We start from the raw sequence: 23,307 nt of genomic DNA on the forward strand, positions 1-23,307 counted from the left end.
TATCGAACAAAACAACATTTGCTGTGGACCTGGGATTCCTGGAAGTGCCTTCTGATGAAGATCATCCAAGGTAAGGGAATATTGCTAATGCAAAGTATGATTTTAGATCACTCCAAGATGGCAGCTATCTGTATAGCCTAGTGTATTTTTCTGAGCTCAGTACTCAGATTATTGCAAAGAGTGCTTTCCTCGTGAAGCTTTTTTGAAATCTTTCATTGCGTTTGCATAAAGGAGATGTTCATCTATAATTCTTTGAATGACAGTTTAATTTTATATCAATGTATTTTTGTAAATTGTGGCCCTGATTCACCGGCAGTATTTGAGGGAACATATTTTCTGAACGTCACGCGCCGATGTAAAATGCTGTTTTTATATATAAATATGAACTTTATCGAACAAAAAATGCATGTATTGTGTAACATGATGTCCTAGGAGTGTCATCTGATGAAGATCGTCAAAGGTTAGTGCTGCATTTAGCTGTGTTTTGGATATTTGTGATGCATGCTAGTTGCTTGGAAAATGGCTGTGTGGTTGTTTTTGTCGATGTACTCTCCTAACATAATCTAATGTTTTGCTTTCGCTGTAAAGCCTTTTTGAAATCGGACAACGTGGTTCGATTCAGGAGAAGTGTATCTATAAAAGAGTGTAAAATAGTCCTGTGTTTGAGAAATAGAAATTATTAGATTTGGTTTTGAATATGGCGCTCTGATTACTCTGCCACATAACTACGCATAATAATACTCTATATTTACTCTGCTACATTACTACACATAATAATACTCGATATTTACTCTGCCACATTGCTTATTGAAAACAATATAGAACAATATTTTTGTTGTTGTTGATCTCTTTCTCTAAGTTTGAACCATTCTCTTGCTTTCTCGCTCTCTTATATCTGTCTGTCTCTATCTCTCTGTCTCTCTCTGTCTCTCTCTCTCTCTCTCGCTCTCTCACTCTCTCTGTTTGTGGGTTCATCCTATAGATGACTCATCCCCACCTTTCTCTGTCTCAGTCCAACTCTGTAGTGCAGCACTCTTTGTGGACTGTTCATGTAACTACCACCCCCTTATCTTCTCACTTTTGTCAGGCATGTTTATATGTAATCCCCTATTGACCATTCTGTAGTAATGGCTACTACTTTTCTCAGAAATAAGCTGAAGTATTTCAGCACACCAATGCATTTATCTCCATGTGATCTAAATATATCTCTATGTGCTCTTTGTTTTCATGTGTTGTTATAAAGGGAAAGAAAAAGCCAGGTTCAACATCAAAGGTGAATGTCACCCATCATTATTGTGCAGACTGCAGGGTTGGAGTACAGCTGCAGTGGGTATAGGTGCTGTCTGTGGTCCTGATATGATTAGATTGACTGGCGGTAAATTTGAAAGGTGCTGTCCGTGGTTGTCATGGGTAGAGTCACTGTACAGACTCTGTTAGTGGTCCTGGTGTAGTTAGATTGACTGTACAGACCCTGTCTGTGGTCCTGATGTTTCAATAGGTTGACTGGTGGTAACCTATATAAGTGCTGTCCATGGTTCTGGTTATGTTAAATCACTGTACAGATGCTGCCTGTGGGCCTGATGTGGTCCTTTCCCTGGTGGTGCTGAATGGAAAGTGACAGTGTGTATGTTAGTTAGATGACCCATTGGCCACACCTTGTGCTCTGAACAACAATTGCCCCTAAAAACCAACTTCTCATTTAAAAAACAGCCTGGCATCGACATGAGTCAGAAACATTTATTCAACTGTCAAAATTGACTACGAATTTTTGGTTAAAAAAATAGTTTTGTGAAATATGTGGTCGTGACTGCATCACAATGTAAATAAAGGTTGGGTTTGTTTTCATCCTGCCCAAATGCCCACAACTGGCAGCACACAAGTAATCATCAATTTGGAGTTCAGCTGCAGGCGACCCAATCGTAATGCCCTTGTTAAATTTGGGTTGACTTTGGATATCCTTACTGGGCTAGTTAGGGACCATCAGAAAATTACACAATGTACATGGGACAATATGTTACAATTCCCAAATCTCCAAATTTCAATGACTTAAAAAGTGATTAAAAAAGTGTATACATTCACATGTTGAAAGCATTTAAGGTGTGCAACATGAAAATATTGTCTCATTTACATTGTGTAATTTTGTGACAGTCCCAAACTATCCCCAGAGATAGGCTATCCAAAGTCAAACCAACTTTGCTCGATCGCATGCCAACTGGCTGAAGCTAATTGTCTAAATAATTTGGCTAACGCTTCCCAACTGGAACACACGAGACATCCACATCAAACCACACGTTTGAATTCAGTCATGGCCGCTAGCGTTTCTTAATGAACCAAATCTAAAACGAGGCCAAATCAGGACCTTTAAATCTGACTCACCTCAAATCAAATGGAATCAGGACATAACCATCCATTGTTTGATGAATTTGATTGTTTGTGATGCTGTTGCCAACTAATAATCATATCTCAAAGATCGGAGGAGGGAGGACATCTTGATGATGAACTCTTGAGGTTGTCATTCAGTTATTATTATGTCTGTATTATCAAATTATTCCTAGGTCAACTACTCTCATTAATTACACCATTATCATCAAGACTGTCTGACGGCATCAATTACTATTCCGAGGTCATTTTCTCCATTACACTGTCAACTTGATTAGATTGCCCAGGTAGGGAAAAAAAGAGTAGTTCAACAACAACAAGTCATCACAATGGTAGTGTAATTAAGGGAACAATTTTCAATGTATATATAAAAACAGGCATATCATTAAAACTATTTTCCTCCCAATCGAAGGATTATGTTGAGCATGATCTGAGGTGAGATGGTCAGATGGGATGGTAATTGCTATGATTGCATACTGTAAGTAAGAGACTGAATCCTGGGTAGTAATTGAGGCCCCATTGTGAAGGAAGGAGACAAATGGAGGAGTAGGCCATGGCTGTGGATTTACTAATTTGTGGATCAAGACGGACAAGGAGGCGTGGCCATCTCCGATTCCCAATAACAAGGCCAGTGGTCTGTGATGTGTGAGTAATGCCTGGACGGAGGGTTAGACGTGATTTAAAATAATCAGTTCTCATGCGAACCCAGATGCACTCCGATACAAGAGAAGCCTACTAATGGGTTGATGGGACATTTAAAGGTTTGCTGGTTCACCAATGTTCTCTCAGATGACACAGAGACTGGGTCAGGCAAATCAAATGTCCAGTGTATGGGTCAAATGGGAGACAGTCTATAACAAACCTCCATAAAAGCACCAATTTTGGTGTTCCTGCTTGGCTGCTTTATACATTATTCTGTATTATTTTACCTGAGATTAAACTCTCATGGTGAAAATAGTTATTTTGATGTGGCAACCTACCACGGGGAACACTTTAGGGCTTGGACCACTTTTAATTGTATTATAACAAACAATCTAAACTTTTGTGAGCAGTTTGGATTCTGCAGATTCCACCAGTGTAATATCACCATTAACACTTATCAACTGTAAATACATACACATAGTAAATGTACACCATATGTTATTTTATTGTCTATTCTAGCAAAACATCCCATTACTACATGTCGAAGGTTTTATCGTATTCTGCCCCTCTTCTGGCTACATGCTTCGTCAATTGGAGGACCTTATTGATCGTATCAGATTAGTTAAGTAATTGATTGTTACTGGCTATTAACCTCTCAGAACTCTGGGCCGGGCTAGCGCAGACGGAGGACAGCCTCTAATCATTCACCAATGGCAGCCAGATGCTAATGAAATGAGTTCCTGGTTCTGCCTCACAACTCTGTTCGTTCCAGGAAGTATTGGCAAGGGCAATGAGATGCCAGAGTTTACTTTGCTGGAGAAGGAACGAAAACATCCAGAAAAAACTAAGCAGGAGAAATGGATGATCTATTAATAAAGTGTGTGTTGGTGTGTAAACCTATGTGTGTACATGGGTCAGAAAATTAGACAAGCAGTTAGTGTGGTTAAAATATGTAAAAAAAATGACAGATATGATCTATCACACACTACATATCACAGCACAGATATTCATTTAAATTAAAACTACCATCTATTATGTTAATCGAAATGTAAAGTTTTTTTTGTTTAGAGCGCTCATAATTCTCCATTTGTGGAAGCAACACATTGCACATTTTTTGATGCCTGCTACCTTTGGGTATTTGTCATGATTATCATGACTCACAAACACACTACAGATGGATAGTTACCACCCTCTGCTATGAAGCGTCAGAGTCAAGATTCCAGAAAAGTGTCACCCCGACCCAAAGTATGCAATCACGTCCCTCGCCAGCTTGAGAATGATCATAAATTATGTCACACGTACAGTATGTCACTATACACAGCTTGAGCCTCAGTTGGAAAGTCCACAAGTGTGCGTGCCCAGATGACTTGTTGAGGTGTTTTCTGTGTTGATGAATGTCATTGCTGCAGGGTTGTGATTATCTTGTCAGAACCAATAAGTCCCAGCCATGTCTATTGGGCTTTGTTTACACAGGCAGCCCAATTCTGATCTTGTTTCCCCTAATTGGTATTTTGACTAATGTGATTAGCTCTGAAAACGATATGATTTGAAAATATCTGATTAGATTGGTCAAAAGATCAGAATTGGGCTACCTGTGTAAAGGCAGCCTTATAGTTGCCTATTTATTTATATTTTCTGAAATGTCCTTTTATCTCTTGATGGTTGGCTATAGTCCTAATGATTCTGCTTCATGTACTGTGATACATCTCACACATTTTTCATTGTTCAATAACGTTTAAAATGTTTTTGCCATAGACATTAACCATGTGCAGCCATGTGTATGTGTGTGTTCCCCCCTTCTCTTTCTGGGGGTTGTGTAGCCATGGTGATGCTGTGAGGGATCCAGGAAACAGATAGCCACAGGGTGAAGCATATGTGGCAGGCAGAGAGAGAGGCACCAGAAGGCCACAGTGTGGATGTCCAGTTGGCCATCTGCTCCTCTCCCCAGCAAGGGTCAGGAAACCCCACATCCACAGAGGAAGAGGCTGCCTCTCCTAATGCCAAGCCCAGAACAGCCACCCTCCCCTGGGAAGAAGACTCACACAGGTATCCCAGACACAGAGCCAGGGATGAGCCATGTAGGCTGGCAGCACTGGCAGTGGGACTCAGTCAGGCAGGCCTCCCATAGACAGCCATTGATGCCTGGCAGTGATGGCATTACTTCATGCAGAGTGTTTGTTTCTCTGCAGTAGGGTAGGAGGGTAAGGAAGGGGGAGCCACAGTAGTGTTTGGTTCATCAGCCAAATGCCATTACTCTTTCTCATGGCAGGCCAAGTCCACAAGCTGCTCCACCACGGACAAATCTGGGACCACCCATCCAGTGATGGAACGACACTACTGACTTTATCCAGAGGATGTTTTAGGACACATATTACAATTCAGGTGCTAATGTTTTATCAGAGACATGAGAATTAAAACGTATGAAAAGCAATTCCTAGAAGGTGATTTTAGAGCAGATATTCTTTGGAATTGGGTCAGTTTGGAGTAGTCTGATCTCACTTTCTCTCTCTCTCCCTATCTCTCTTTCACATACACACACACACACCCTGTGGGTGCAGCTGGTCTAATGAAATATGCCAGCACACCCTTCCATTTGTCACTGAGCCGTGGGCTTGTGTGAGTACTTGGGGCGTCGGTGTGTGTGTGTGATGTGTGTGTTGTGTGTCTGTAGCGCGGTGGCCAGCTTGGGGGTCAGAGTCTTGGTCTGCTTCTCTGTTGACTTGGACGTCTGCTCGCCTCCCTTCCATCGCCTCGGGAGATTAGGTTTCACCAGCTGGTTGTGTACTGTTGGCCCCAGAACACACTCTTCAGTTTGTTAGACAAAACCCTGCCTCCCAGAAGTGAAATCATTCCCAGGTGTTTTAGATGTTTTTACTGTTATTCTTAATCTTCTTAACTTGGTGTTCTAAAATGTAGTCATGTGACTCTGACATATCGGTGTTGAATTCTGGGGGTTTCTGTATGACGGGGACACTGATGTGATACCGTGATATGTGAAGTGGGAAGGGTGGGCTTTTCACTGCTGTAGCTATACTCAAAACTGTGATCACTTCTAGCTTGTTAGGCTATTTTCTTTTTTGAATGGTCAGTTTAAAAAGAGGTCAGATAAAATCTGTAGTCCTTTAGAGACATGCCAGAACCAGATGGAGAAAGAGAGAAAAGAGAGAGAGAGAGAGAGAGAGGAGTCGAGGAGTAGTTTATGAGCACAGATTAACGAGAGGAGGTTTGTAGAATAATGAATAGTTACCCCTCAGCAACATCACCTTCTCACCACTCTACATTCGTATGCCTGTCACACACACACACACACACACACACACACACACACACACACACACACACACACACACACACACACACACACACACACACACACACACACACACACACACACACACACACACACACACACACACACACAGACTGTTTGTCTTCTCCACATCTGTCATTGACAATCCAATCAAACAAGTGCAGAGAGGAACACCTCTTAAGTCCTCTCAAACAAATGAAACTGTCAAGGTCTTTCACACCCTCTGTTCCCTACTGGCTGTGAAGGTTGCCCTTCATTCAGCATTCCTCGCTTGCCTCGTGCCACGTGGACCGACGCTCTTTGAAGTGTTATTGATACTCACCTGTATGGGCTATTTGTCTGCACTCAGAGGTGTGACTGACTTACCTCACTGATAAAGACCCCCGCCGAACCACTATGCAAGACAACTGTTCAGACAGGACAGTCAACAGAGTAGGAACTGGGTGACACAATTTCACAGTTTGTTACATGGCTCTTCCCACTGAGCAGTCAATGTTGTTTCCACGCCATTTCAATGCAAAACGTCATCAACATAAGGGAATTTTGTCATTTTTTTCAGCCAACTTTTAACCTAAACCTTTTTTTGTTGATTTTATGTTGAATTTACGTTAGTTGACAACTCTTTGTAAATCAAAACTAGATGATGAACTGACGTCTGTGCCCAGTGGGTTGTTTGTAATTGTGATCTCCTTTAGAAGTCTACCTCAGTCATGGACGTGACTTTGTTCCATGTTGTTTTTGCTTTCTCTACAGTTTTAATTGTTGCTCTCATCCCTGATCCTGTCCTGTATACCTACTCGTATAAACAGATTGAAGATTCAAAGATTCTCTTTAAAGTGCTCTCATAATCATTGCATGCTATTTGCCCACCCTATCACAACATAACTGCACTATAACTTATCCATGAGTAGGAAATTCCCTAACAAATTATTTTAGCAGGAAATAAAACCACTCTCAAATTAACACTTTGTTGAATACATTTAGGGAACAAAAGCTGAAAAACAGCAACTGTTTTACATTTCTTTAGGAAGACAGACACTGTAGTTAAAAGTAAGTAGCTTTGCAGTGCTGCTTAATGCATTGGTATAGCCTCCTTCACACTCTCGTTGTAATCTCTCAGCTTTCCTTTACAGCGGTAAATGAAATGATGCCGCTTCAGTCAATGCATTGCCATAGACACCTCACCCAGCCCAACTTTACTAAAATAACAGTGTCTTCTTCAGCGTATTAAGGCTGCTGCCAGAACTACTGTCTCTATGGTTTCCATGGCCAATTAAGCAGTTTGGCCAATTAGGGAGGGGAGAGAGCTGTAGTGTGACTGGGGACTGATAACTCTTTTCTCCCCTGTGGGTGCCTGGTGCGATCCGCCCAGCTAGCAGAGCAGACTGACTGTGGGGAGAGTTTGAGTCTGGGCCTCGTTTCATACCTCATACCTCCGCCAGTCTAGACGGCCAACTCATCACTGTGGAAACTCATAACACCTCAGTGGTTATAGTAACGGGAGATTTATTTCAGACGCTTCTGTAACACTGGTGGTTTGTTGAAATCCCACTTGCAGTAAACCTTGCCTGAGAACTGATGACTTGCGTTAGCTCCAAAGCCAATGTCTAGTTTTTAGCACAGCGACCTAACACATTCACGTGCCGAGCAGAAGACTCAGGTTCGAAATCCGGTTGGTTACAGTTGTGTGTAATGGAATGTTTAAGGGGTATTGTCTGTCTCTAGTTGAAAGCTGATTAGGCTAAAGCAGTTAAAGAACCAGTTGGAATGGAAGCACTGCGTTACATCCAGGAAGTGTTGATCATCCTCCAGTATAGGCTGTGTGAACGGGGCTTTAGTGCACTTTGATGGATTTAACCCTTCCTCCTAACCCTCTCCTCTTGAGAGACACGGCTAAGCCCATTGGTGAAGCTGTATGTTTGTTATTTGATATACACATGCTGGTAGACACAGACAGAGATCAACCTGCCTGTGAGTGTGATGCATGTGAAGCCTATATCACTACATGGTCTCTGTGCTGTAGTGTGTGTGTGTGTCTTGGCCAGCTTGTCTGCTTGTGTTCGGATCCCCAGGGCCAGCACTGTGACAGAGAATAAACAGAGATAACACTACCTTTGTGGGCTCCAGCTCCATACAAAGACAGCTCCCCCTCCTTTAGTCCTTTATTTTATCCCCTCATCCACCGATCTGGAGATCAGAATGGGGTGATGATAGGGGGGTCGACCGCGGGGGTGAACACCTGAGAGGGAGGGAGGGAGATAGTGTCAGGTTCACTGTTTGTTTGTTGCTATTTTGTTATCATTAACCAGCTTGTTTTAGGACGGGGTGTGTGTGTGTGTGTGTTTCATATTGCTAGACTGCATGTCAGACTTGCGAGCATACTTCCAAACATAAGCAAGTATTTAAAGTTAAATGGGTTCTCGCACACAAAATGCATATCAGCCAATTAAAACGTACTTGCATGTGACCGAACTCTAAATTGTAGCTCGTCCCATCAGATAACGTGGTACAAGTTAGCCTTATGGTAACTTCAACAGGTGGCACTGATTATATCCTGGCACAAGTTAAAAAGCCAATTACAATCGTTGAAGTAGTTGGACACTTTCCAACCTTTGTTCATGGATGGGCAGCATGTCCAACAGCATGTTCTGATCATCAAAGCAACTATCATGTGTATTTCACTGATTGGTCAAATTGCTCTCTGTGTAAAGTGCTTATTTCATGTAATTGTCGCAGATTGTGGCAAGGATTTGAATCTCACCCCTCCCCCCTTTGAAATGTTAATTGACATGTGGTGTGCAGTGCTCGACTTGGACTTAAATAGGTACCAGTACTCATTTTGGGTGCTGGTAAAGTGCACTATCAATTGCGAGTCAACCGCTTTAGCAGTGTGTGCCATGAGAAGCGATGATGACAACGATAGCCTACATGACTGTTATTTGACAAATCCATAAGGCTCTTCAGTTATTTTTTTTACGGTGTATGATAAACTTACATGTTGTAAGGACCTCATTTATATTTTTCCCATAATAGTACATGGATGTGTGTGAAACTGATTAACGAAAACGTGGGATTTTGTCATATATGCGAAAACGGGAAAATGTTAGTAGTAGCAAACGTTAGTAGTAGCTAGTAACCTAGTCAAGGATGCATCAGTGCAATATTGGCATATTAAATTTTGTTACAGACCAACAGAACAAGTAAACCTTGAATTTGTAGGTTTAAAACGGTTGACCTATTTTAAGAAATGCCATTGTTTTGTGAATATAAAGTCTAAGATCTTTCATGGGCTGATGAAGAAGTTGTGCCAGGATATAATCAGTGCCACCTGTTGAGGTTAGCATAAGGCTAACGTGGGCCATGTTATCGGATGGGACCAACTACAATTTAGCGTTTTGTCACAATAAAATCAACAGATTGTGCATGCGAACCCATTGAACTTGAAATGATAATGTTCGCTAGTATGGCCCCAGTGCTTAATATGGGCTAGGTGGGACGTTAGCGTCCCACTCTATTCAACAGCCAGTGGAATCGCGTGGCGCGAAATACAAATACCTCAAAAATGCTATAACTTCAATTTCTCAAACATATGACTATTTTACACCATTTGAAAGATAAGACTCTCGTTAATCCAACCACATTGTCCGATTTCAAAATGGCTTTACAGCGAAAGCAAAACATTACATTATGTCAGGAGAGTACCCAGCCACAAATAATCACACAGCCATTTTCAAAGCAAGCATATATGTCACAAAAACCCAAACCACAGCTAAATGCAGCGCTAACCTTTGATGATCTTCATCAGATGACACTCCTAGGACATTATGGTATACAATACATGCATGTTGTGTTCAATCAAGTTCATATTTATATAAAAAAACAGCTTTTTACATTAGCATGTGATGTTCAGAACTAGCATTCCCACCGAAAACTTCCAGTGAATTTACTAAATTACTCATCATAAACGTTGACAAAATACATAACAATTATTTTATGAATTATAGATACAGAACTCCTTTATGCAATCGCTATGTCAGATTTTGAAATAGCTTTTTGGCGAAAGCACATTTTGCAATATTCTGAGTACATAGCTCAGCCATCACAGGCTAGCTATTCAGACACCCGCCAACTTCGGGGCTCACTAAACTCAGAATTACTATTAAAAAAATTGGATTACCTTTGCTGTTCTTCGTCAGAATGCACTCCCAGGACTTCTACTTCAATAACAAATGTTGTTTTTGTTCCAAATAATCCATAGTTATATCCAAATACCTCCGTTTTGTTCGTGCGTTCAGGTCACTATCCAAAGGGTAACGCGTGAGCGCATTTCGTGAAAAAAAAATCTAAATGTTCCATTACCATAGTTAGAAGCATGTCAAACGCAGTTTAAAATACATTTTTATGCTATTTTTCTCTTAAAATAGCGATAATATTCCAACCGGACAATGTTGTATTCATTCAAAGAGGGAAAGAAAAAAATGGCGAGGTCTCGTGAATGCGCATCTCCAGTCTCTCTGTCACCAGGCAGACCACTGACAAACTGTGCTGCTGTTATCTGCCCAGAGACAGGAGACGCCTCAATCCGGTTTCTGAAGGCTTTAGAGAGCCAATGGAAGCCTTAGAAAGTGTCACGTAACAGCACAGATAGATAGAGATGCAACAAAAGGACTGCAAATTGTCAGACAGGCCACTTCCTGCTTGGAATCTTCTCAGGTTTTTGCCTGCCATATGAGTTCTGTTATACTCACAGACACCATTCAAACAGTTTTAGAAACTTTAGAGTGTTTTCTATCCAAATCAAACAATTATATGCATATTCTCATTTCTGGGCAAGAGTAGTAACCAGTTTAAATCGGGTACATTTTTTTATCCGGCCGTGAAAATACTGCCCCCTATCCCAGACAGGTTAATTTGTAAATCGGGAGGTACAGGAACAAAAAGAGAGTTGGGGTTGGGGGACCTGGGGAGCTCTGAGGTACTGGAAAACACATGAGAAAAAATTCATCTTGATAATAATAAAACATTGCATGCATATCATTTCATTTGCATAGTGGCATAGAGCAGTAGAGTAGAAGCTTAAAGAAGTTGCACACATGGGGAACATTTTTAGTGGCCTTGGGTCTGGGAAAATGTTTGCCTTTTATAAACGCATTTCATGCAATTCTACGTCTTTTTACATGACTGAATACTTTGACATAATCTTTTTGAATGCTGCGTTCAAAACAACTGGGAACTCAGAAATCGGAACTTGAAATCTCCTACTTACGACTTCAGTGCATTCAAGGAAACTGGGAACTTGGGAAAAAAACTAGCACCGACTGGACAAAGTCATTTTGAATGGTCATCCAACTCGGAATTCCAAGGCTGGGACTCAGGCGCCTTTACAACCTGAAGATCACTGACGGAATGATTTGACCTCTGTTTTTTTTCCTGAGTTTCCAGTTGTCTTGAAAGCACCATAATACTGCACAGATGATCGAAATGACAGGCTACTTTGACACTGACAAACAGAGAATTAACAAAGAGGCAACTCAAATTAACTTTCTGATAGCTGTTATTATCAATTTAAAATGTTCATGCCAAAAGAGGTACCGGGAGGTGTTGGATCCTGTTTCGGTAAGATCCGGCTCAAATTAAGCACTGTATGGCCACCATATCTCTAAGTGTTGTTGTGTTTTAATAAGGAGTCACATAATGGGATCATGTTTTTGATTGTCTCGTCATCATTCAATAGACTGTTTATAAGACTGTTAAATAATGTGTGTATGTGTGTGTGTATCTCTCTCTCTGTGTGTGTGTCTGTGTATGTGTGTGTGTGTCTGTGTGTGTATGTGTGTGTGTGTGTGTGTGTGTGTGTGTGTGTGTGTGTGTGTGTGTGTGTGTGTGTGTGTGTGTGTGTGTGTGTGTGTGTGTGTGTGTGTGTGTGTGTGTTGCTGTGATAACAGGTGCTGGTGATCGGTGGGGGGATGGAGATTATTTGGGGAATAGAATGGGGTGATTTATCTCAATAATGAGTATTTTTATGTGACAGGGCAATTTCATTGTCCATAGATGTTTTTCTTGCTTTTCTTTTTTCCCCTCTTTTGTTGTTAGAGACTCAGTTTATCGGCCTTAGGTCTTTTTTTATGGAGTGGACAGAAAGTGAAAGAGAGAGAGATGGGAGAGAGAAAGTGAGAGCTTTAGCAAAACACATGAGCAATCCTACTGTTTGGCTGCTTCAGCTGAAGGTGAGGATAAGGAAGACGGGGTAAAGAAGCACAACACTTTCTCAGCCCTGTCTGTCCTCATTGATGTTTGAGAACACAACACCACAGACAGAATGACCTGACTGTCCTCATTGATGTCTGTGAACACAACACCATAGACAGAATGACCTGTCTGTCCTCATTGATGTCTGTGAACACAACACCATAGACAGAATGACCTGACTGTCCTCATTGATGTCTGTGAACACAACACCACAGACAGAATGACCTGACTGTCCTCATTGATGTCTGAGAACACAACACCACAGACAGAATGACCTGACTGTCCTCATTGATATCTGAAAACACAACACCATAGACAGAATGACCTGACTGTCCTCATTGATGTCTGAGAACACATCAACATGGACACAAGGACCTTGGAGACAGTCTTCTTTGTGCTGTTTGTGTGTTGTTTACAGGTAGTTGTCATTATTGGGTTATCAAGGCAACATTTGAGCTTACACACACACACACACACACACACACACACACACACACATAAATGAATGTAGTTATCTTTTTTGAAGACACGTATGAGTGCTAGTTTAGCAGCTCAGTGTGAATGTGACCTTGTTGAACGATGGCCAGCAGGTCTCAAGGTAATATTGTCAGATTAGCAATAGCTTTGATTAGGTTAGCGCTAACGGCAAAGCTGCAGACTGCCAAATGGTAGCTGACCTTTTTGCCATGTCGATTTCAAATAACAAAACAGACAAGTGTTCAGTAATATGTACTTATTGATTATTGTAATTTTCATTGTTTTGAGGTTCAAGCATGAGCCAGATCTTTAATGATTTTTCTGATGATGATGATGATGATGCCTGTGTAGAGTGAATATTGACCATGTTCACTGACTACACCATATCCTCAGTCTAGAGCTGTGTCCATCCTGACCTGAAACCATCATCAGACCCAGAGACTCAGGCCAGGAGTCATTATGACACATTATGGAACTGGGCAACATTCCAAAATACATTTCTGGGTTAGAACATCTATGCAATTGTATCTGAATAATATTTCCGGACCCTTTATGACATAATAAGCCTGAATCAGTGGAAGTAAAGTAGAAAGGATCCATCCATCACAATGTGAATCAGAATGTCTGAGATGACATCACTAGTTAGCAGACCAGACATTTCTTTGTCTGAGCTGGCTGGGTCTTGGGCTGATGAAGAGCAGAATCGCCTGCTGGGACAAGGATAGATAATAGTAGTTAGTATAAAGACAGCTAATATTCAGTGACCAGAGTCATTGGGGACAGTGCACAGTCTGCAGTGCTGATCATATTATGTCAAGCTCAATGACAGATCAGTGTTAAAATATTTATCTTATCTTCTTATTTGTCTCTTGTTGGTTTGTGTGTGTGTGTGTGATATATATCTATTACACATACTACCGTTCAAAAGTTTGAGGTCACTTAGAAATGTCCTTGTTTTTGAAAGAAAAGCACATTTTTTTGTCAATTAAAATAACATCAAATTGATCAAAAATACAGTGCAGACATTGTTAATGTTGTAAATGACTATTGTAGCTGGATTTGTAATGGAATATCTACATAGGTGTACAGAGTCCCATTATCAGCAATCATCAGTCCTGTGTTCCAATGGCACGTTGTGTTAGCTAGTCCATGTTTATCATTTTAAAAGGCTAATTTATCATTAGAAAACCCTTTTGCAATTATGTTAGCACAGCTGAAAAATGTCCTGATTAAAGAAGCAATAAAACTGGCCTTCTTTAGACTAGCCGAGTATCTGGAGCGTCAGCATTTGTGGGTTCGATTACAGGCTCAAAATGGCTAGAAACAAAGACCTTTCTTCTGAAACTCGTCAGTCTATTATTGTTCTGAGAAATGAAGGCTATTCCATGCGAGAAATTGCCAAGAAACTGAAGATCTCGTACAATGCTGTGTACTACTCCCTTCACAGAACAGCGCAAACTGACTCTAACCAGAATAGAAAGAGGAGTGGGAGGCCCGGGTGCACAACTGAGCAAGAGGACAAGTACATAAGAGTCTCTAGTTTGAGAAACAGACGCCTCACAAGTCCTCAACTGGCAGCTTCATTAAATAGTACCCTGTAAAACACCAGTCTCAACGTCAACAGTGAAGAGGCGACTCCGGGATGCTGGCCTTCTAGGCAGAGTTGCAAAGAAAAAGACATATCTCAGACTGGCCAATACAAATAAAAGATTAAGATGGGAAAAAGAACACAGACACTGGATAGAGGAAGATTGGGAAAAAGTGTTATGAACAGACAAATCTAAGTTTGAGGTGTTTGGATTACAAAGAAGAACATTCGTGAGACGCAGACAAAATGAAAAGATGCTGGAGGAGTGCTTGACGCCATCTGTCAAGCATGGTGTAGGTAAAGTGATGGTCTGGGGGTGCTTTGGTGGTGGTAAAGTGGGAGATTCATACAGGGTAAAAGGGATCTTGAAGAAGGAAGGCTATCACTCCATTTTGTAAAGCCATGCCATACCCTGTGGACGGCGCTTAATTGGAGCCAATTTCCTCCTACAACAGGACAATGACCAAAAGCACAGCTCCAAACTATGCAAGAACTATTTAGGGAAGAAGCAGCCAGCTGGTATTCTATCTATAATGGAGTGGCTAGCACAGTCACCTGATCTCAATCCTATTGAGCTGTTGTGGGAGCAGCAGTGCCCATCAAGCCAATCCAACTTGTGGGAGGTGCTTCAGGAAGCATGGGGTGAAATCTTCAGATTTCCTCAAGAAATTGACAACTAGAATGCCAAAGGTCAGCAAGGCTGTAATTGCTGCAAATGGAGGATTCTTTGACGAAAGCAAAATTTGAAGGACACAATTATTATTTCAATTAAAAATCATTATTTATAACCTTGTCAACGTCTTGACTATATTTCCTATTCATTTTGCAACTCATTTCATTATGTTTTCATGGAAAAGGAAATTTTTAAGTGACCCCAAACTTTTGAACAGTAGTTTTATATATATATATATATATATATATATATATATATATATATATATATATATATATATATATATATACAGTACCAGTCAAAAGTTTGGACACACCTATTCATTCAAAGGTTTTTCTTTATTTTTTATATTTTCTACATTGTAGAATAATAGTGAAGACATGCAAACTATGAACTAACACAATAGTATTTGTATATATGTTCCTTTTGGTTTCAATGGTCTTGTCGATTATTTGTTACAATGTCCGTTGGCGCGTGTGAGTACCTGTGCTGTGTGTTTTGGGCTTTTGTGCCATTGTGGATTGCGCTGATGATTACGGGTCTCGTCCCGTGTGTTAATCATTGTGCGCGTGTGTTATTATTTACTCCTCGCTCTTTTGTTTGGTTTTCAACCTTGTGTTTTTGTATAGTGTTTGTTTGGTCTACGTCCCCATGCCTTTACGGAGTAGTTTGGGCTTAATAAAAAAAACTATTACGCATTCCTGCTCCTGTCTCCCGAATCATTCATACCGATGTGACATTTTTCTTCTTTATGTGTTTGAGCCAATCAGTTCAGTTGGTATACAGAAGATAGCCCTATTTCATAAAATACCAAGTCCATATTATGTCACGAACAGCTCAAATAAGCAAAGAGACTAACCCTGGAATGAGTAGCTGTATCCAAACCTTTGATTGGTACAGTGCATTTGGAAAGTATTCAGAATCCCTTGAAATTTTCCGCATTTTGTTACGTTACAGCCTTATTCACAAATGGATTAAATAAAAAAAATACTCATCAATCTACACACAATACCCCATAATGACAAAGCGAAAACATTTAGAAATGTTTTCAGAAATACAGAAAAAAACAGAAACTTTATTTACATACATATTCTAAACAGAAATTGAGCTCAGGTGCATCCTGTTTCCATTGATCATCCTTGAGATTGATTGGAGTACAGCTGTGGTAAATTCAATCCATTGGACGTTATTTAGAAAGGCGCACACCTGTCTATATAAGGTCGCACAGTTGACAGTGCATGTCAGAGCAAAAACCATGCCATTAGGTCGAAGGAACTGTCCGTAGAGCTCTGAAACAGGATTGTGTCGAGGCACAGATCAGGGGAAGGGTACCAAAAAATGTCTGCAGCATTGAAGGTCCCCAAGAACACAGTGTCCTCCATCTAAGGCACCTAAAGACCCTCAGACCATGAGAAACAAGATTCTCTGGTCTGATGAAACCAAGATTGAACTCTTTGACCTGAATGCCAAGTGGCACGGCTGGAGGAAACCTGGCACCATCCCTACGGTGAAGCATGGTGGTGGCAGCATCATGCTGTGGGGATGTTTTTCAGCGGCAGGGACTGGGAGACTGGTCAGGATTGAGGGAAAGAGGAACGGAGCAAAGTACAGAGACGTCCTTGATGAAAACCTGCTCCAGAGCACTCAGGACCTCAGAAGGTGAAGGTTCACCTTCCAAAAGGAAGGCTTCTTTACAGCTTCTACCCCCAAGCGATAAGACTCCTGAACATTTAATCAAATCGCTACCCGGACTATTTGCATTGTCCCCCCCATACCCCCTATTTTACGCGACTGCTACTCTCTGTTTATTATCTATGCATAGTCACTTTACCTCTACCTACAGTACATGTACTATTACCTCAATTACCTTGACTAACCGGTGCCCCCGCACATTGACTCTGTACCGGTACCCCTGTATATAGCCTCACTATTGTTATTTTACTGCTGCTCTTTAATTATTTGTTATGTTTCTATTTTTTACTTAACCAACAATGCAGTTTTAATAAAAATAAGTGTTAAGGGCTTGTAAAGTAAGCATTTCACCTGTTGTATTCAGCGCATGTGACAAATACAATTTGATTTGATTTGAACACATACTCGCGTGCGTACACAAACACACACACACACACACACACACACACACACACACACACACACACACACACACACATGCACACACACACACATTTCCCTATGGTTTTCAATCCATTATTATTTAATCTCACAACTTTATGTAAGATGTGTAATTGACCCTAGACTTATCTCTCTCATAAAACAATTAATTTGATTTCCGAGGGCTGTTTGAAAAGCTCTCTGGCTCTCTCTGCCTGAGCTGCAATTAGACGCTTCTTATGCCGACAAATTAATAAAAGGAATATGGAGAGAGAGAGAATAGAACGAGAGAGAGTGAGAGATGGTGAAAGATGGATGGAGAGGGAAGAGAGGGAGAGAGAAAGAGAGAGAGAGAGAGACACTCCCATCACCAGGGAACTCATGGCTGCTTTATTATTGATAGTTGAAAATATGTTATATCCTAATCATGTTCCACCACATTTGATTCCATTTGTATTTGCCTATTGTCTAGTACTGTAGATTTACTGTAGTAGTACTAAGCAAAATCATGTAGAACCCCATGTCTATAGAGGACCACCAGCCTCAGAGACAAGATGGGGAGTGATGTATCAGTCAGCACACTCCCTGCTCAGCCAATCACAGAGCTCTATTGTGAGTCAGAGACCAGGGCGAGTGTTGATGACATCACCAGGCCAGGCAAAGAGGGAGAGGCTGGGTGACGGCCAGGGGTGCGTGGGGCTAGCTGGTGCAGGGACCAGGAACACTAAGGCAATGAGTAATGACACAGTGGGACACCATCCACTCATTGTGTCACTACACCATGCAGTCATCGGCTCTGCTCTGACCTCACTCTTCACAAGGGTGACTGGCTGTACTGTGAGAGACACATATAGGATCTGTCTGTGTGTGTGTGTGTGTGGTGGGGGGGGGGGGGTGTTTGTGTCTGTGTGTGTGTGTGTGTGTGTGTGTTCACACGTGTATATGTGTGTTTGAGCATGTGTGTGTGTGTGTTGTATTTCTGTGTGTGGTATATATATATACATACAAGTGTGTATATATTCCTATATAGAATGTGGGAGAAGAAAAGAGAATGTGTCTGAGAAAGTTGGTCTGAAAATCTGTATATTTTTATGTACTGCTCAGAGTGAGAGCACGGATTGCCTATGCACACTTTAGAAGGCTGGAGCACCAGGCACTACAGTGACTAGTGACTGGGCTGGGATTCAAGAGGAGCAGAGACAGATCGTTTATTGTCTGCCAACAGTAATTAATCTTGCTGCTCTATGAAAATGAATCAGATTAAATGACCACGTGGTTCCAGTGAATCTGATCCTCTGTCTCCCACTGAAGATGGGACTGAATCCCCCCTTCTCCTCTCTCTCCATCTCCTCTCCCTCTTTCCTTCTACCCCTCTCTCCATCTTCTCTCTCTCTGTCTCTCACCTCTGCCTCTCTCCTTCTACCCCTCTTTCCATCTCCTCTCTCTCTGTCTCTCTTGTCTCCCTCTCTCCTTCTACCCCTCTCTTCATCTCCTCTCTCTATATCTTTCTCTCATTTTCTCCTTCTGTCCTTCTCCCTCTCCTCTCCTCTCTCTCTCTATCCCTCTCTGCTCCCTCTCTCTCTGTTCCTTTGCCACCCTTATGAGACAGTCATGAATGCCAGTGTTCCATCACCCAGACCCGGGTGCCAGACAAGACCAGACTGGTTTCAATACCACAAAAGGGTAGCAGGACAATGATATTATACCACAATTACAAGCCTACTTAGTTCAATGCCTACTACTCACAGAGGGCTGAATGTCTTACAGCTTATGAAATCATGATACCATGTGACCTTTGGTTGTGATGCTGGTAGACACATGGCTTCATAGATCTCATCATGTCACCTGTGTGTCCATGTCTTGGATAGAATGAACATTCACTATGCATTCTTTAACCTTTTCAGTGATGTTTTGCACACCTCCTTCTAGACGAGGGGGAGGCTGAGTCATGATGCATAATGTCACTGTGGGATCGGGGATTCAGTTCATACACACACTTATATTTATGCACATGTACACACACAGATTCCCACATCACAAATGTCCATCTTTTTCCCTGATGATTCCTGGAATCGACCAACCAGGAATATTGAAAGCCTACTCAGATCCATATAGTACATCCACCAATCCAACTGATGTTGTTGTCTTCTCTCTGTTCCAGACAGACCCAAAACCACCAGGACAGGATGTCATATGGATCCATCGATGGAGGCTCCTTTGGAGGCAGCCGAAACCCCTTCGGAGGCCCCAAGAGGCAGGGCTACCAACCAGTAGGTAAAGACAAACATTCACTTCCATGATTTCATGCTAACTTGAGCACCATATTTGCACCATGACTGAAACAAACTGTTTAAATGACACTCATACTTTTTAGTACAGTATAGAAAACAATACTGGGTTTGTCAAAGTGACATCAGTCTGCCACAGGGCTTGCTGGCTGACTATGGATGGATGGATGGAAAACACTACCACCCCTTGACCCCCTGAGGAGAGGCAATCATAGGGTTCACTGCTGTGGAATAGATGTGTGTGTGTGTGTGTGTGTGTGTGTGTGTGTGTGTGTGTGTGTGTGTGTGTGTGTGTGTGTGTGTGTGTGTGTGTGTGTAGGAAGAGGTCCAAGAGGTCATACTGTATGAGGTCTCTGCAGAGAAATCAAGAGTAGGGGTCAGCAGGACATAGAGTGTTCTTTGTTTTACCATGCACATCAGGAAGTGATAATGCTATTGCTATATGCTCAAGACCTTTCAATATCCATGCACTGGTTTGGAGGGAATATGCACTGGTTTGGAGGGAATATGCACTGGTTTGGAGGGAATATGCACTGGTTTGGAGGGAATATGCACTGGTTTGGAGGGAATATGCACTGGTTAGGAGGGAATATGCACTGGTTTGGAGGAAATTTCCATGCACTGCTATGGAGGGAATATCCATGCACTGGTTTGTAGGGAATATCCACTGCTTTGGTGGGAATATCCATGCACTGGTTTGTAGGGAATATCCACTGCTTTGGTGGGAATATCCATGCACTGGTTTGTAGGGAATATCCACTGCTTTGGTGGGAATATCCATGCACTGGTTTGGAGGGAATATCCACTGCTTTGGTGGGAATATCCATGCACTGGTTTGGAGGAATTATCCACTGGCTTGGAGGGACTATCCACTCTACAGCTCACAACAGATATCCTATATCAAAGGAGTGTTATCGTGTGTGAAAGGTGAAGCAGATTTGCAGTGTGGTGTCAGGAACTTGGAGAGTGTTAGGGGTCAGGGGTCAGACTGGCAGTTATGACGGGGTTGTTGCCAGCGTCGCTGCTCTACTCCATGACCTTTCACCTTTCACACATTAGCCTTGTAGTAGGGCCAGATTAAGGCTGGCCTCCAATGGGTATGTGTGATGTATATTGTTCACTACCCTCCGTGTGTTTGTGTGCGTGTGTGTGTGTGTGTGTGTGTGAGAATGCGCACATGTGTGTGCTTCTTTATATTTGATATGCTCTGTGTATGTATTCATACTTTTGTTCCTGTGCTATACAGTTCATTCTAACAGTGATCACAGCTGACACTCCAGTAAGAGTTGCTAGTACAAGGCATTATGGTGTAGCTCAGATACCTAGTGAAGTAAGATGAATTTGACAGGAACAAACAAACATCAAACAAGCTCTTTTGTCTCTTAACTCCTACATACTGTAAAACTGGGAGAAAGAAATGTTCACATTCACTCAGTGACAGTCTCTCTCCCCCCTCTCTGTCTCTCTCTATTTCTCTCTCCCCATCTCCCTCTCTCTCTCTCTCTCTCTTTCCCCCAACTCTATCTCTCTCCCTCCCTCTCTCTCTCCTTTTACCCATCTCTCTCCTCTCGCTTTCTCTCTCTCCCTCCCTCTATCTCACTCTTTCCCCCTATATCTCACTCTCTCTTTCCCCCTTTCTCTCTCTTTATTTCCCCATATCTCTCTCTCTCTCGCTCCCTCTCTCTACCTCCCCTCCCTCTCTCCCTAGTGTATAAAGAGCAGACTGGCAGCCTCAGTGTTATGGGGAGACAGATGGGGGCCTGTGCCATCAGAGAGAGTAGCTTTGATCACAGTGAAGACGGGGCCATTTCAGCAGGCCGGAGCCTGTCAGATTTGCTGTTTGTGGATTCTGGTGCTTGCTGCCTGCGCCGACTGAGCTGTGTGTGTGTGTGTGTGTGCGCGCGGGTGTGTGTGTGTGTGTGTGTGTGTGTGTGTGTGTGTGTGTGTGTGTGTGTGTGTGTGTGTGTGTGTGTGTGTGTGACTGACTGAGCTGTGTAGCGGGCTCAGGAAATGATCAAAGCCCAGGTAGAGTCTCTAATGGAGCTGTCAGTCAGGATAATCTTTCTCCTCCTTTCTCTTGCCAAACCTTTCAAGCCCTTCCAGCATATATGCAACTCTCCTCTTCTACTCCCCGGGTGGGTGCTTAGTCTATCAAACTCCTAGTAGTGTCTGTCTGTGATCTCTCGTGAACATTCACTCACTCTTATTCTCCAATCTCTTCTATTCGATCGCTTGTGGTCAAAAAGTGGAGGCACTCTCCTTTGTCCGCTTGTGGAGAAAACCTGCCCGTTGTGCTCTGCTGTTCCTGGTGTGTGTGTGTTTGAACAGTTGTAATGCCAATGAAGAGAACCGCAGGTTGGTCCGGCAGCACACACCAGGTTGGTTCGGCCTTTTCTCGCCATGTTCTCCCTGTTTTCTGGGCCTGACCCTGGGATAGACCTGTCTCGTTAGACCCCTCTAATGCTCTGTTCCACAGCCCCAGCCCTGGTCATTAGGATTGGTTGGGATGGAAAGCTGTTTGTCTGGGAGGAGACTTTGATGAGAGACCACTCTACCAGCCACAGGTACCGCTGAGGGTCCTTAAGTGGCCCAAGTGGGGTGTGTGCTGAGCAGCCATGACAATATCATTGGAGCCGCTGGGAGTGAATTGGTTGCAGTGGTCTGGGGTCACGTATTCAGGTTAGAACTAGAATATTACTAGAACTAGAATGGTAGAATACCGTACAGCTGGGAAGAGATGGTGTTGCTCAAGAGTTGGAAAACGTTGTGGGAGTAAGTTAAAGGTTGTTTGTTTTGCTTCTTTTGTCGGATTGATGAAACATAATCATGCATGCTAACAAAGTTCCAATGGTGAATCACCACAAATAATTAAATGTGTTTATCTAGCTTAAATAACATTTTGAAATAATCAACATCAGTATGAAAGAAGGTATTGTGAAAGATATATTTGTAATTAGCATTCGAAAGGTCAAGCTTTACGTCAGACTCTCACTGCATCAGAACATATTCACGATGGTATTTTTAGAGGGCTACAGAAGGCAACTGTATGGATAGGAGATTCTCCCACACATATTTGTGTAGTTGCATACTGTGCATCATACAGCAACATTGATGATGCATCATCAGTCTAATTCAGGGGAAAGAGAGCCAGTTAGTACCAACCAGATGGCAGAAGAGGCTCACACTCATAACAATTTCTCAGTGCATTTATGAAAGTCCATTAGAACTATATTTAGCTTTAGTGGGCATTTGACGCCTCTCCAACTTCAATGTATTTAGTATATGGATATCTGAAATATCAGCTACGAGTGTGACGCAATTCATGTTTTGAGTTGCTGAAGATATATTGTTGGCTACTTCACAGGAAAATAGTTGTATTTGCTGCCTGTGTTTTATCTTTGCCAACGTTGTTAATTTGTTATGGACGGGGGAGTGGGTGAGTGATTGAGAACTGTAAAGGGACTATTATCATCAGACTTCCTGGCAAACAGCAAGGCTTGAACAGCATGGTGTTCTGGCTAAATGCACTGTTATTTTGGAACAGGAGAAGAAGACACTTTCATGATCATCATTGAATGTGCTCCTGCAT

At 42.1% G+C, this 23,307-nt stretch overlaps 1 protein-coding gene across 2 annotated transcripts in view; it reads left to right on the forward strand.

The window, feature by feature from the left end:
* The window catches only part of LOC106579417 (t-SNARE domain-containing protein 1), a 125,592-nt gene that overhangs the window by 4,183 nt on the left and 98,102 nt on the right, over positions 1–23,307 (forward strand). For both annotated transcript variants that reach the window (XR_006760537.1, XM_045701587.1), the window contains exon 2: positions 19,592–19,704. Coding sequence is in view for 1 of the 2 variants with exons in the window: in XM_045701587.1 (XP_045557543.1) it covers positions 19,617–19,704 (88 nt within the window). In the remaining variant the exon portion in view is untranslated. The remainder of the gene's footprint in view (positions 1–19,591; positions 19,705–23,307) is intronic.

This window comes from Salmo salar, chromosome ssa02 (assembly GCF_905237065.1).
Source record: "Salmo salar chromosome ssa02, Ssal_v3.1, whole genome shotgun sequence".
Lineage (NCBI taxonomy): Eukaryota > Metazoa > Chordata > Actinopteri > Salmoniformes > Salmonidae > Salmo > Salmo salar.